Consider the following 14,374-nt stretch of genomic DNA (forward strand, 5'->3'; position numbering starts at 1 on the left):
AAGGCTCCTTTTTGTATATTCACTTGAGGCTGCAAATCAGCTCAGCAGATTATATAAGCAAATGGTGAAATTTGTCATTTACTAAAAGTCATACATGGCTTCTATTTGATCATCTATCTCAACCCCCAACTCGATCTGTTTCTATATATTGATTTTGACTTTACCATATACGAGTAGTATATATCTTGCTAGTAAGCTGTATTTAATTAGTAGAGTAATAATTTTAATGAAATTCCATCAGTTGTTCAAATAAGAAGGAAGAAATACTACACTGCCGGTAACTAATTCCTAACTTTTACAATCATACATGTGCTACAGTATTGTTTAAAACACAAAATGCTTCTATTTAATTAATTCAGATGTTTGCTTTTGATCTTCAGTCACTATGGAATAATATCATATCAATGAGCCATATTAATTTCCATTCTCATTACGTATAATACTTTATAGGTTCCTCGACTAAAATACTATTAATTTACGACTTTGGTTACATCACTATACCCGGTGCCACTGCAGTTAACCACAACCTTGGCACCATGAGGCAGAGTAGGACAAAGCTTCTCAAGATACGCCAAAGCATGTGCCGCCTCCAATGCCGGAGTTATCCCTTCAAGACGACATAGTCTTTTATATGCTGCATTAATCGGTTAATTAGTACAACTAACAATTAGCTAGGCCCTAAGTGCGTATAATTAATATTGATCGATGATATATATAGGTATGCTTAATTACCATCAAGAGCTTCTTGATCAGTAACTGCGTAACACTCGATTCGGCCAGTATCTTTTAGGAAACTTAGTTCTGGGCTTACTCCTGGCAACTCCAATCTGAAACATGCACACAAAACAAGTTAGTACGTATTAGAATAAAATTAAGAATCTAAGTAAACAATGATGTGGCTCAAAATGCATGCTTACCCACTAGCCACAGAGTGTGCTGTTTTGATTTGTCCTTGTTTATCTTGAAGCAAATAACACATGGATCCATGATAGACTCCAACTTCACCCCTTACAAGACTTGCAGAGTGTAAATCGGGAGAGTCACTACTGATTCCTGCGACTCCACCGCCCTCAACTCCAATCATTCGTACACTGCAGTCCCCTACAAATTCATGAAACAGGCCCAATGCATTGCAGCCAGTCCCTACACAAGCAACCAACACATCTGGCTTTCCACCCCATTTCTCCGTTGCTTGCTTCCTGGTTTCCTTTCCTATTACGGAGTTGAACTCACAAACCATCTTCGGGATAGGGTGCGGGCCCACAGCTATTCCAGATAGGTAATAATCGGTTTCTAGGTTTTCTAACCATGCCCTCATTGATTCCGACGCTGCCACTTGTAAACTTCCCTCAATTGGCTTAACCTACGTACGCACGTACAATTAATAAACCCCACAGACCACTTTAGCACATACTCATCAAAAGAAAAGATTAATGAACCCTCTGCTAGCTTTTGTTTATTTTGACAATTTTTAAAATGAATAGGGATTTGACAAGAGACAAAAACAAAGGCGCGCACCTGAGCTCCAAGAAGCTCCATGAGTTGCACATGTGATGGTTTTTGCATCATGTCATTGGTTCCAATGAAAACGGTACAATCTAGAGAAAACTTGGCACACACAGCGGCAACTGCAACTCCATGGTGGCCGGCGCTTGTTGCTGTGATCACCCTCTTTCTGCCCATACGTTTGGCTAAAAGCGCTTGTGCAACGACATTGTTCATCTTATATGATCCACCATGGTTGAGATCCTCTCTTTTGAGATATATTTCTGGCCCTTCTCCGTCGCTGTTCTTGTAATGGTCTGTAAGCCTTTGGGCATGGTAAAGAGGAGTCTTGCGTCCTACGTAATCCCTCAGCTCAGTTTCTAGCTCCGTCTATAAATGTTGATATTTATGTCAAAATCAATAAGCATGGTGATTTATAAACAAGTACTGCAGTTAATTCACGGTTGGAGGCCGGCATGCAGCTTTATTAGAATTGAAGCAGCATAGGAAGTTGGCCCCTTGTTTTGTTTTGGGTAAAGGTTTTCACCCTGCTTAACTTGTTTTGTTTTGGGTAAAGGTTTTTTTATATTGACCCTGGTATTTCACTCCTACAAAGGTAAATAGTGAGATTTGATCCTTGGTTACTTTGTTTTGTGAAGTTTCATCTACAAAATTATGATGATATTTCTCTCTGTTTTAATTTATACTAGTAATTAGGATTTGAATAACCGTACGATCGATATGATCATCAAAGTTAGCATACATGATCAGGAAATTAATCAAAGGTTAAGACTACTCTATATAGGCCGGATAGGGTGACGAACCTTAAACTCATGATCATGCAATGCGGAATTGAATTCGGCTTCAAGTTCAGCTAAGGGGGCTATCATGACTTCAGCTACAAACTTCCCTCCAAACCTTCCGAACTTCCCTGCAGCAGTCGGATGAGTAGTAATTGTTTTCTCATCTGCAGACACGATATTACTGATCATTGGTAGTGTCTTTGTAAAGGTTTTACTACTGCTGCTGCTATAATTATTATTAGGATTAGTATATACTCGCAGCTGGTTCGTAGTAGTAGTGTTCAAAGTGACTGCAGGCTCCAGTCTTGCTAAAACAATAACCCTCCTTTTTCCAACATCCGAAAGGGAAGAAATTGTAGTTTGAGTATAACTATTGCATGCCATTCTCTATATATAATTCTTTATTTATTAGAGCTAGCTAGCTATATATGGATGTGGTAATTAGTACGTATATATATAGTGGCTGAGGTTTGAAGGCATTAATTAATTTTCGTGCGTGCGTAGATAGCTAGGCTAGGGTAATTACGAGTAATATTTAGCGCACATGAAGTGCGTGTTACTCGCATGGCTTAACTTTTCCTTGATGAGATGCATATATATATGGAGCAAACGACGTACTCTTTCAAAATGGGGCCGACGATCCGACTGGCTATAATTAAGTAGTAGTTGCCATTATATTCTTCCTACGTATTAGTTAGTCCAGTCCCCATCCATGTTTGCATGATTCATGTGTCCAAATATATTTCTTACTAGATTCGTCCAACCCCATGTCGTATGATTCACGTGTCCAAATATACTCATTTCTTATTAGATTCGTCGTCCTAGCTACGCTTGTCGATCAAGATCGAGATAACCAATTAAAGCATTATATGTTGTGCTTTTTCTGTTGCATGTTTTGGCTACTACCTAGCTAGTGAAATACTCGTAATAAAATAAATTGTTGGCCGTCTAAAATAATAAGAAATTATGTTATTGGTTCGGGTAAAATTAAAGGCCGATTCTAGACCGTTACATCTGAGTAAATCCGCAACAATCAAATGAAAAGCATATATATTACAGATTAAGATGTGAATATGGTACGTGTGAACTCGGATGAAATGATGAGTTGCATAATGGGGTATATATTTTACATGTGAAAAGTTATATTATAAACCTCAAAAATTGAAAGACTTTTTAGAAACTTTTTAAATCAAGTTTAATCATTGATTATTTTTTACATAGTGATTGTTTTTTTTATTGCTTTTGAGTTATTTAGGTGCAACTTTAGATTTAATCAATCATATGTATATATATATATATATATGGGATTAGTTTCTTGGAATGTAAGTATCTTTAACCGAATGTCTATAGTAGGAAAAAACTAAAGTTGTGTGTATTGTATGTAAGCAACTCGAAAAAATGTTTATTGTATGTAAGAAAACATACGTGGCAACCATATACAAGTGTCACTTGTCAGATTTTAATTGGTTGAAACGAAATTCTTACATACAATAAATATTATTTTCGAGTTATTTACATACAATACACACAACTTTATTTATTTCCTACTATAGACATTCGTTTAAGGTTATCAGGACTGATATTCGTACCACGGGTGTGATAAATCTACCACACATGTACTTTAATAACTTGTACAATGTGTTCAGAATATTGTATTGTATGATAGATTTATTAAAATTTGTAGTACGGATATCATTACCCTTCAATTATAGTTTTAAAGATGAATATCATCTAGAAGTAAGAAGGAAGAAATTATATGTTTCCTCTAAGTTTAAAATTTAAATCTTGTTCTAATTCTATGTAGATAAGTCAAGAAAATGGGGTTGCAACTTGCAACCGGTCATAAACAGATGGGGGGAAGCCGGTTAACCCATTACATCAAAACTAGTTATATACGAGTATTGTTTATTGTATAATAAATATTTAAAATATATGATTGGGTCTCTCATGTTTTTAATGAATTAAAATATTAAAATATGAGAGGTTTTACTTTAATACATGAAATCTTTATATCCTCATCTCTGTAAAGTTGTGAGACTCGTATTTAAAGGTCGAAAATGTAGATATAGATGAATAGTACAACGTCAAATACACATCATGGCTTATGAAAATGATTTTATACACATCATGGCTTATGAATTGATTTTAGAAAATAGTTAGATGTGTGGCTGATATATTTATGAAAAAAATTATAAAGTAATTTAACAAATGGACCTAATAATTATTTGATGATGACACTTAAAAATGAAGAAAAAATGAATAGGCCGGTTAGATTTATCACGCGATAAAAGAATGAGTTTACATTAGTTAAGTGATAAAAAAAAAAAAAAAATTTAGATTAATTCTTTAAGTTGATTTATATTTTTTATTTTTGAGTGTCATCTTCAAGAAGATAAGATTAAGTTTCATCCAGACATATCATGGAATAAAAGCAGGATGACAATAGCCCTACCTAGTATTATTGTGTATCATAAATCGTTAGCATTCTAACATTATCAATCACATCATTATTGAACATATACCAGATACCACCAAGGAACCAACTTATTGAAAGTTTGAAACACATAAAACGTGTTCGTAACACATGAAAATGAATATGCATGGACTGGTTGTCTTCACCATCCCATTTACAATCTAATCCCACATCAAACGTTTTTACATCTGTTCGGCTCAACAAAACTCAATTTTTATAATTCCATTAACAATCCAATTAAACTATTTTTTAAGAAATAATAAAGTATGTATTGTAGAATTTAAGTTTAATATTTAATTAAAATAAAAACTTATTTAGATAGCTCAGTGACATCCTAGACCTCCGATAAAGGTTTGATTTGGGAAACCAGGGTTAGAATCCAAAGAGTGTAAGTTTTACCCCAAATGACATTCAATATCATAGATGTTTTGTCATTTGGCAATTTATCCAGAGACTTTCCTTATGAACTACCACGATGATATCTTGCCCGATGGGGACCACATATGGGGTACGGGCTCTGACAAAAAAAGAAAAACGAACTTTCAACAACAAAAACTTTATTGCAAAGAATTAAGAGTTAAAAATGAGAAGTGTTATGTACATTTATGATTTATGAGTATTGTAGTCCATAAATAGGCAATGAAAATTATGTATCTTAGATTTTTTTAAAATGTTATGTAATTTTTTTAAGTTTAAATAATTAAATTTTATTATATATAAATATAAATTATTATAATTTTAAAAAGAAAAAACTAATAATAAAATTTTTTTTACATTGTTTACATTTAAATTACTAATTTACTTTTTTATATATTTTATATTTGAATTTATAAGGTTTTTTGGTTACTTATATGTAGTGATTCATTTTTAATTTGAAAATGTCATAAATATCATGCATATTTAACACTGGTTATTATCTATACTTCACAAGGATAATCGAATACTATGTTATCATTTTCTCACATTAGTGTTTACATGAGTATCCATCTAGTAAAAAAATGAAATCTGACATAGATAATTAGTGCACATATTTGCTTCAAGTTGAAATTGATCAAGCAAATATTTTTTGTAGAATACCATCCCAGTCCCAAATAAAAAATAACCGCCCCACAAATTACTCAGAGCATAACCAATGGACGCACACAGAAACACTACCACAACAACAGTACCCAATCCTTGGAGCAGGGTATGGGGACGCATGCAGAAACACTATGGATATATGCAGTAGTAGTACTTCGATGCTGAAGCTCATGAAATTAAGTTTATATTTCACCAACAGAAAAACCAACTATAGATTCATACATTTTAAAAAACCCACATAGTGAAAATACATTCAGAAAGACGGGGAAGAAGGGGTGACAAATCAACTAAAACACTATCACCAAGGGTTCTCAGTTCTCACAGTCGATCAAAGGGAGCATGGTCAAGTGCATAAGCGTGCATTACTGGCAATAGTATCCAACCTGCAAACAACTGTAAGCAACAAGATGCATACATCTGCGGAAAATATAACCATTAGTCCTAGAAAAAACAAATTAGATGAATCCATATTTTAGTGATTCTTGCAACTGCGTATAATCCCGCCATGCAATTGCGGGAAGACTAAGACAAGAAAAATAGCAACTCTCGAAAAGGGTAACTTGCTCATTTGATGCATGAGTATGTGAAGGGTAATTCACTTTATCCATCTATACATGTACAAAGACTCTGTCACTGCATACATTTAAGCAGGTGTAAGAAGATCCAACATGAAGAAACTCATTTCTAAGTTACAATAACGGATCCTAAATGGGTGAACTTATAGCTAACTATGCAGCCGCTCTCCGGTCAGAACCTGAAAAATCACATGAGATTTCGAAATCACTTGAAATGATGACATTACACAGTACGGAAATTAGTAAATCCAACTTAGCTTGACAATAGTAACAGTTCACATACCTGTCCATTGTTGCCAGAATCATCGACGGGAGCCACAGAAGACTCAGATCTGCATTTAGCATGAACAATAGGACCTAGTTGAGATCTATCCATGCTAATGGTTGCTCCATTTGGAGCATTCATGTACACAGCACCCCTATACATCCATTCTTCTGTCTCATCACTGTAAAAATCATCAAAAGGCTCTCCACACAGTGCACAAACATTCTGATCCTCATCAGCAGGAACAGCCATATCTTCATCACCCATCTGTTCCACGACATTCTCAGCAGGAAGAAGAAATCCAGGAACTGGATCAGTTCCCAACGCCTCTGCACTACTAAGCCAGACACTAACTTTAGCAAACCACTTCTGGGAGGGCTTTTGCTTACGATTTTTTGATACCCGGTTCTTTGTGACGTGCCAGTCCATATGGTTACTGTGTTCTTCTTGCAATTTAAAACGAAGACCGCATGTTTTGCATTGTCTGGGCAGATCAACATATAAAGCATTTATAGCAGATTCATGGCGTGCCTTAAGAACATCAGGATCAAACTCAAGTCCAACCGAGTCCTATAAATAGAGTTACATAAGTATAAATTTGCAACAAATTAAAAGTGGTAATATAGGTTAGGTAATTCAATTTACTTGTTCAAGAGCTGGTTTATTCATTGAGAGCAGGCCTTGCGCTACAAGAGAACCTAATAGACTAGAAAGCCCACTCTCACCTGGATGCGTTGGGGCAATTGGTAGAGGATGTTGAGGAATTGGAGGTGGGCCAGGAGGCAAAGGCGGTAAACCTACACCATGTAAATGAAAAGGCATGGATGATTGCATTCCAGGAGTACCTCCAGGGGCATCAAATCTTTGAGGAGCATACCCACGATGCATAGGTCGTGTTGCATTATAACCTAAAGTAGGTGGTACCATATTTGGTCGAATCTCTTGAGACAGCGATAATTGTGTCGGAAGTCTAGTGTTCTGCCCTAGGATTTGCTGATTGGAAAGTTGAGGTAGTTGACTTGATTCTCTCCTATCACCCGTTTCAAACTGCTGCTGATGCGAAAACAATGCATTGTCATTTATTGTTGAACTATTAGCATTCAACATGTCATATTGAATCCTGATATGTTTCTGAAAAGGCTGAGAAGGCAGAACTGGAACTGGTTGAGATTTTTGTATACTTAGTGGGGGGCGCCAGGATACTTTTGATACCGAAGATGAGTGATATTGTGGATTGGCACCTGAATAGCTATCCACAAGAGGAGGTCTTTGCCCACGAGGATTGTAATAATGTTGAGAATGATTTAATGTATCTTGAGGATAATGAGAAACTGGGTTGTCTAAAGGCTCATTTTGAAATCCAGTCATCTTCCTCTTTAATCCACGATCAGACTGCATAAAGACAAGTATTATTTCTATGTCAAGCTGCCTATTAGAACTAAAATCTTTACAGCAAAGACATTTATTCAGTCCATTTTGCACATCGGCTCATAATATCCACATACAAAAGGAGTTGACCCCTCCAACAAGAGAAGTTGTAAAAAAAACATAAAATCAGAAAGCATTGACCAGATGCTTTTGACCAGAATATCATAAGAACATACCCAAAATAAATTTGGTGCATTAGAGTACAGGTGGCAAGTTCAACCTGTCAACTTATAGGTGGATCAACTTGTGTGATGTTTTTATCACTAACAGGTCAAATTAAAAATTTATAGCGATCATGAACATGGGTCAAAAGGATACAGGGGTTTGAAAGTCACCCAGGGTATATTTCTATGCATTGAACATCCTCATTTATTCTATTCAAATTATATACTTTTTTCAATTGTATGCCAAAATAAAGTACTGGAGAAGAGCAGATTATTAAAAAAAAAAACATAAGTAAAAATCATACACTAACCAACGTAAGTGCATTGTTAGGGGCAACCGAAGGAAGCGGCTCCAGATTAGACCAATCGACTCTACCAAAATCAGTCTTCGCACTCATAGACCGATTAGCTTGAAGAGGATGACCTGTTATAGAGCTTCCAGGTAGCAAGATAGCTGAAGAAAATGGATCAGAACCACGACCACGATCTACCAAAGTAGGGCTCATATTTTCCCACTCAAATTCTTCTTCTTCAGCATTTTGCCATGTCTGTCGACCAACCTTGCTGCCTAACCCATTCATAGTTAAATTTTTCCCATGTTGAGACTTCTGGCTTGCCGTATTATTTCTCTCATCAGTTCCATATGCATTAATTAAAGCTCTAGGTCTCTGAATATCAAATCCATTACCTGCAACAGGCAATCTCCGCCAGTCACGTGCATCATTATCGACAGCAGTCACACCACCGGGTCCATAACCATATCCATGGTGAGATGGTGATGCTGCTTCGACAACCCTTCTAGGAGAATCAACAATAGAAAAATCTTCAAGTGCGGGTGATGAAGGTCGTGCATGACCAGACCCGAAAGAAGTACGGCCCACATAACTAGTTGAACCCGGTGCCTCAGATTCGTATTCATCAAATCCAATGAGAGTCTGTTCAAGAATCTTTGGAGTTGAAATCGCCCGTGCATGTTGAATTTTCTGCAATGATTGTAAAATAACAAAGAGCATAAATAGTAAAAAGGTGAAAGAGCGTAACCACTGCTCTGTAGCATCCATAGAAAAAGGAGAATCAAATATCCTAAAATATGCTACAGCGTTAAATTGATAGGGTCTGTTAAAAAGTTGACATAGAAAAAGGCCACACACAGCAGCCCTGAGTATACAAAAAGCATCCGTTAAACATGTGCCTGTTAGCTCCAGCTAAATGTTTTATCATAACAACATAACAAGGCATAAAAAAAGATTGGATCACCATCTTAATATTAATGATCCTAAAACTCAATTAGCAGATGACAGGCTTTGATTTTTCAATCGACCAATCAGAAGCTTATGGGTTGTTTGATTCGCCAAATTTAAGGAAAGTTCGTGAAAAGGAATTCAGAATTAGAATCTTTGTCCTATTAAGTTAACATGAGGAATATCAAATTCCTTTCCACCACATTCATTTAAAATCTTTGAACCAAACAGACCCTTAGTTTACCCAGAAGTAAACTTTCCTATCTTAAATTTAAGCTCAATTAACTTAAAATTCAACTTCCCTATCTAAAAAGTCTCTACAATTTAGGTTTAATTCTATTCCATAGCCTTGGGCTAATTCTGAATTTAAAAAATCTCCAAATATGAATCCTGTCAGGTTCAAAAGTATTGAATTCATATAATAGCCTGATTGCATATCTGCATGATATATTATGACAACGGCATTTATATCGCTCATCACATTCATCCTTGAATGAAAAAGTATGGGCTAGCTGACACTAAAAGAAACTTTATAATACAAACTGCCTTTAAGCATAAGCCCAAAGACATTAACACTTGTTTATTGTACAAATTGTTAACTTGGAACTTTGGGTTCTTTCCGTTGTTGTATAGCCTTTGTATAATTTACTAAAGGGATACGGATATTTTTTATTCCAGACTGTACTAGATTCAATATCTTTCCTCTTAAAAGAGCCCTACGTAAACTCTTAACCCAAATTTTTCATCCGGTTCTCAAATTAACAGTCAAGCAGCAGAAAACATGAGACTGCCACTACTAAAATTGGAAGTTTAGTAATGACCAATTCCTCTTGTATGTAACCAGTAAAAAGTAAGACCATAAACAAAAACGGAAGTATTGAAAGTCAAAAGATTAACCATTCATTGGCTGTCTTATTTATTCATTTTCATTGATCCCATTTTCAAGGTAGCAACAACAAATACACTAGAAGTTACTTACATCGACACAAAGTTGTTCTAATCGGGAATCTAAAATATAAACTGCTGAAAAAATAGAGTGGTTTTCCATCAAAAAGCTTACACTATCTCCAGTTGAGCTTTCAAGTTGACGTCTTGCCTCCAAGTACTTTGGATTGACATGTATACCATGAGCTGGTCTAGGAGATTCGGAATCTCTTAAGCCAGAAGTTTGATAACTTGAAGGAGAAAATTGTAATTGAACTTCAATCTTACGAAGAACAGATGATGGAAATACAGTCGACCAGGTACCAAAAAGATGGCGCATGGAAGAATGGTGACTTGGGGGGACTTGCCTGTAAGCCGCACAGTAAACCTAGAAGAAGAAATCAACATAAAAAAGAAAAACCAATATAATACAATCATACATCTGAAAAATGAGCTAACATAGTGCCACTGACCTCAGGCAAACGGGCAGAAAAGTGCCTCACGTAATCTGAACCAATATTTTTGACAATACTGTCTAGAAGATATAAAGAGGGAAGTTTATGCTCAGTGGGAACCTAGATGGAAAAGTAAACAAAATAAACTTCAAAAAAGTACCAACAAGATGTACATGCACAGGTTTTATGAGCAGACAAGCAAATGAGTTACTCAGGCAGATATAGGTATGAGCAGACAAGCATCAAGAGCTATGATGACATTATAACGAACAATATACAAACTTAAGGCTTATGCTATTATATTCACATCCACCAGGTTCAAAATGCCGACAAAAAAAAATACAATTTTTAGTTCAACCTATTTGGTATAGCATACAAAATTTAATATAAGGCTGCAAATAAAATAGATAACGCTTTTCAGGGACACCAAGGATGCCGCTACAGGTAAAAACACTTATTCAAAGGCTCTTATAAAGAACCACCGTTTTTCATCTAAAATAATGGAAAATCCCCAACACAACACATGGATTTAGGTGAAAAACATTATTCATAGGTTCCTTTGTATAACCTCAGTATTTCAGGTATATAATGAATATTTAACAAATACAACACAGGAATTTAGGTGAAAAACATTATACACTTATTCAGGGCTCCTTAAATAACCTCCATATTTCATCTATATCATAGAACTGTTAACAAGTAAATTCCTTGTGAATTTCAAGGTACTCTTTAATTAAGAATTATGGGATTCATCATTTAAGAGGAATTAAACCACTCAATGCCATTAAGGATCAACTCTTCATGTGCTGTACAAAATTCCAGTTTTAATTGTCCTTTAAGACTACTTCAAATAATTTAGAATAGCACGCTTGTTGTTAAATATAGTAACCGAGGCTTTATCTAAGCACAGTTTGCTTGAACTCTCAAGCCACATCAAAGTCACGTTAGAAAATACAGTAACTGTACTCCAAGTGTGACAAACTGTCAGCTCATAAACTGTCTTTGGAAGATTCAGACAAAAATCAAAAAGAAAACAAAATATGAAGTAAAAAACAGGTTACAAGGTTTTCAACATGCTTATTATGCAGAGGATGTCCAGAGGTCCTTCGGGGAGCAATCTCTGTACCCTTGGGAAGGGGTAAGAATATCTACATTTCACCTCCCTATACCCTACTTTTAGCGGGATTGGTTATTGTTGTTGTTGTAACAGCCACAAGTTTGTACAATCGAGATGAATAAAATATAAAACCAAACTGTCTTTGACTCTTATAGAAACAAAATCATTGATATAACAATTTCATTTAACTATTGACAAGAAAAAATAGCCACTCGCAGTTAAATTTTCATTATTAACAACGCTTGTAACCAAACACCCCTTTATTTATGTTACTCCCACATACAAACCTAACACAACCCACTAAACACACACACACACACACATAGATAGATAGATATATAAAGTTTCCAATGAATATTAATAGCATCTCATCATCTATATAACAATTTACTCAATAAATACATATAAATATGAAAAGTTCCCCAAGACTACATTGTATCAGATCATTTATATAAAAGTTTACCCAATACATATACATAAATATAAAACTTGGCCATGACTAACAGCACAAAAATATATCATTATATTTGTATAACAATTTGCCCAAAATATATATATATTTTCTTTGATAAACTTTATCTTATTCTTAAACTGCCTAAACTATCCGTCACCACTGCACTTTTCTAGATTTCTTAAACTACCTAAAATCATCCGTATACACCTGGAAGCCACCTAGCTGGCTGCCACTTTGCCCAGTTTTTTTTAACAATTTTAATACTTCAAATTTATCCCTTCGTCGCACCACTATTCTAGCATACACATACAAGACTAAAACAGTAGAGTACTAGAATGCATCCTATCGTATATTACTTATATAACAATTTACCGAATAATAATATAATATATATAGAAGATACAAATAAAAAGATAGAAAATTTAAGACCTCAATAATCCGGGCACAAATAGCATCAGCAATACCAGCACCGTGTCGTCTTTGGGCGCCAGCAATGATAGTAAGATCAGTTATTATCGGTTTCGAGTTAACGATCAGCTCGGACAGCACGGCTTCATATAACTCAACAATATCTTCAGTATCCAATACTATGACATCATCATTGTCAACCCCGCCGTTAGAAGCCCTAATTTCATCTTCACGCTCTTTCAACAAAGCTTTGAATCGATCAACAATTGGAGTGTTACTGTTTGTAACGGAATCGTTAGGGGTTGGTCTGTATCCGTTACTTCTGTTATTGTTGGTTAGATAGCTAGCGGATTCCATTTAGTTTTTTTGACTATTTTTAGGGTTTTTCAATTTGGGGGAATCTTTAATTTGGGGGTGGCGTTTGGATGAGAATGAGGGTTAGGGTTTTGAAGAAAGTTTGGGAGATGGTGAACAAGTTCATGGCTTTTCTCTCTTCACTACACAAAACATTGGGAAAATAATTTCAGGTCGCAGCAAAGGGTGTATGCTTAAAGAATCTTCGAAAGAAAAGCTTTTCCAAAAATATTTTTAATAAAATTAAAATCTAACCAAGAAATTGGAATTTGAGAAACTTGAAGGTTTTAAATTTTTATATATTTTTTGATTGATAAAATTCAATAAAATTCAATTTATTTAAAATATAATTACTTATTTATCTCTATTTCTATATTAAATAAAAAGGAATTCTTAGGATATCATCATTTTATTAAAATAGTTTAAGTTTATATGTCACCTTTTAATTTTTCTTAAAATTTAAATCTTTTTATTTACTTTACTTATAATTTGATGTCATAAACATTTTCTTTTATTAAAATTTATTGCATTGTTATTTTTGTTTTATATGATGTTATCATTTAAAAAAAATGTTTTTATTTTAAAAACTCTAATAATTTATACACAGTCCTTTTAGTTACATCATCTAAATTTTTTTATCATAATAGATTTTTAGATTATCCGCATATTATGGGGGTTAATAAGCTAATTATAAGATACATCGTTTCGAGGTTATGAGTGTGATCGTTGGATTGTTGCAACTTCAGCGGTGAAAATACGTGTTTTTTAAACAAAATTATTAATACGCTCAGGCTGAAGATAAATATAATTTAAAACACACATAGCATTCAAATAAAATGATACATATTGACTAAACAAACCCTCAATTTTATTTTAGTTTGTTGATAGATTATTTTAATAAATCACCCCAACCTCCTTCCAAAATACAATTCCAATCTACCAAGAGACGAAGACACAATAGGGGCATTGAGGAAAAGGAAATGACCTCACTCCACTTTTGTTACAATGTAACATTTTATTTAAAAGTGTATTTATAACTTTATTTTTAAATAGATTTTTAAAAATAATACATACAAATGTTACACTAGTTGTCATAATTTTTGAAAGCCATTAATCATGTAAACATTAGTTTGGAGATAAATATTTCT

General features: G+C 34.5%; 2 protein-coding genes across 4 annotated transcripts; both read right to left on the minus strand.

Moving 5' to 3' along the window:
- Window positions 1–396: 396 nt before the first annotated feature.
- Window positions 397–2,825, minus strand: LOC122591093 (tryptophan synthase beta chain 1-like). Its single transcript, XM_043763295.1, has 5 exons — window positions 2,310–2,825; window positions 1,519–1,875; window positions 918–1,363; window positions 733–827; window positions 397–634 (listed from the first exon to the last, which is right to left on the minus strand). Exons 1-5 carry the CDS (start codon window positions 2,670–2,672, stop codon window positions 471–473), a joined length of 1,425 nt encoding a protein of 474 aa, XP_043619230.1. The 5' UTR covers window positions 2,673–2,825; the 3' UTR covers window positions 397–470.
- Window positions 2,826–6,376: 3,551 nt separating this feature from the next.
- LOC122591032 (polyadenylation and cleavage factor homolog 4) lies at window positions 6,377–13,441 on the minus strand. Of its 3 annotated transcripts, none has more exons than XM_043763221.1 (7): window positions 12,894–13,441; window positions 10,912–11,013; window positions 10,575–10,826; window positions 8,585–9,256; window positions 7,327–8,073; window positions 6,700–7,251; window positions 6,377–6,595 (listed from the first exon to the last, which is right to left on the minus strand). In XM_043763221.1, exons 1-7 carry the CDS (start codon window positions 13,227–13,229, stop codon window positions 6,566–6,568), a joined length of 2,691 nt encoding a protein of 896 aa, XP_043619156.1. In that variant the 5' UTR covers window positions 13,230–13,441; the 3' UTR covers window positions 6,377–6,565. The 3 variants fall into 3 exon arrangements, with proteins under 3 accessions (XP_043619156.1, XP_043619155.1, XP_043619157.1); XM_043763220.1 differs by having other exon boundaries at window positions 8,579–9,256; XM_043763222.1 differs by lacking the exon at window positions 12,894–13,441 and having other exon boundaries at window positions 8,579–9,256; window positions 10,575–10,806.
- Window positions 13,442–14,374: the final 933 nt, after the last annotated feature.

The sequence above is a fragment of the Erigeron canadensis genome, chromosome 3, assembly GCF_010389155.1.
Source record: "Erigeron canadensis isolate Cc75 chromosome 3, C_canadensis_v1, whole genome shotgun sequence".
Classification (NCBI taxonomy): Eukaryota; Viridiplantae; Streptophyta; class Magnoliopsida; order Asterales; family Asteraceae; genus Erigeron; species Erigeron canadensis.

Coding starts and splice junctions, on each gene's coding strand:
- LOC122591032 (XM_043763220.1), bottom strand. CDS start 13,229: ATGGAATCCGCTAGCTATCTAACCAACAATAACAGAAGTAACGGATAC. Junction 10,827..10,911: donor TTTCTGCCCGTTTGCCTGAG/GTCAGTGGCACT, acceptor TTCTTCTTCTAG/GTTTACTGTGCGGCTTACAG. Junction 6,596..6,699: donor ATTCTGGCAACAATGGACAG/GTATGTGAACTG, acceptor GTGATTTTTCAG/GTTCTGACCGGAGAGCGGCT.
- LOC122591093 (XM_043763295.1), bottom strand. CDS start 2,672: ATGGCATGCAATAGTTATACTCAAACTACAATTTCTTCCCTTTCGGAT. Junction 1,364..1,518: donor TGGAGCTTCTTGGAGCTCAG/GTGCGCGCCTTT, acceptor GTGCGTACGTAG/GTTAAGCCAATTGAGGGAAG. Junction 635..732: donor TGATCAAGAAGCTCTTGATG/GTAATTAAGCAT, acceptor CGATTAATGCAG/CATATAAAAGACTATGTCGT.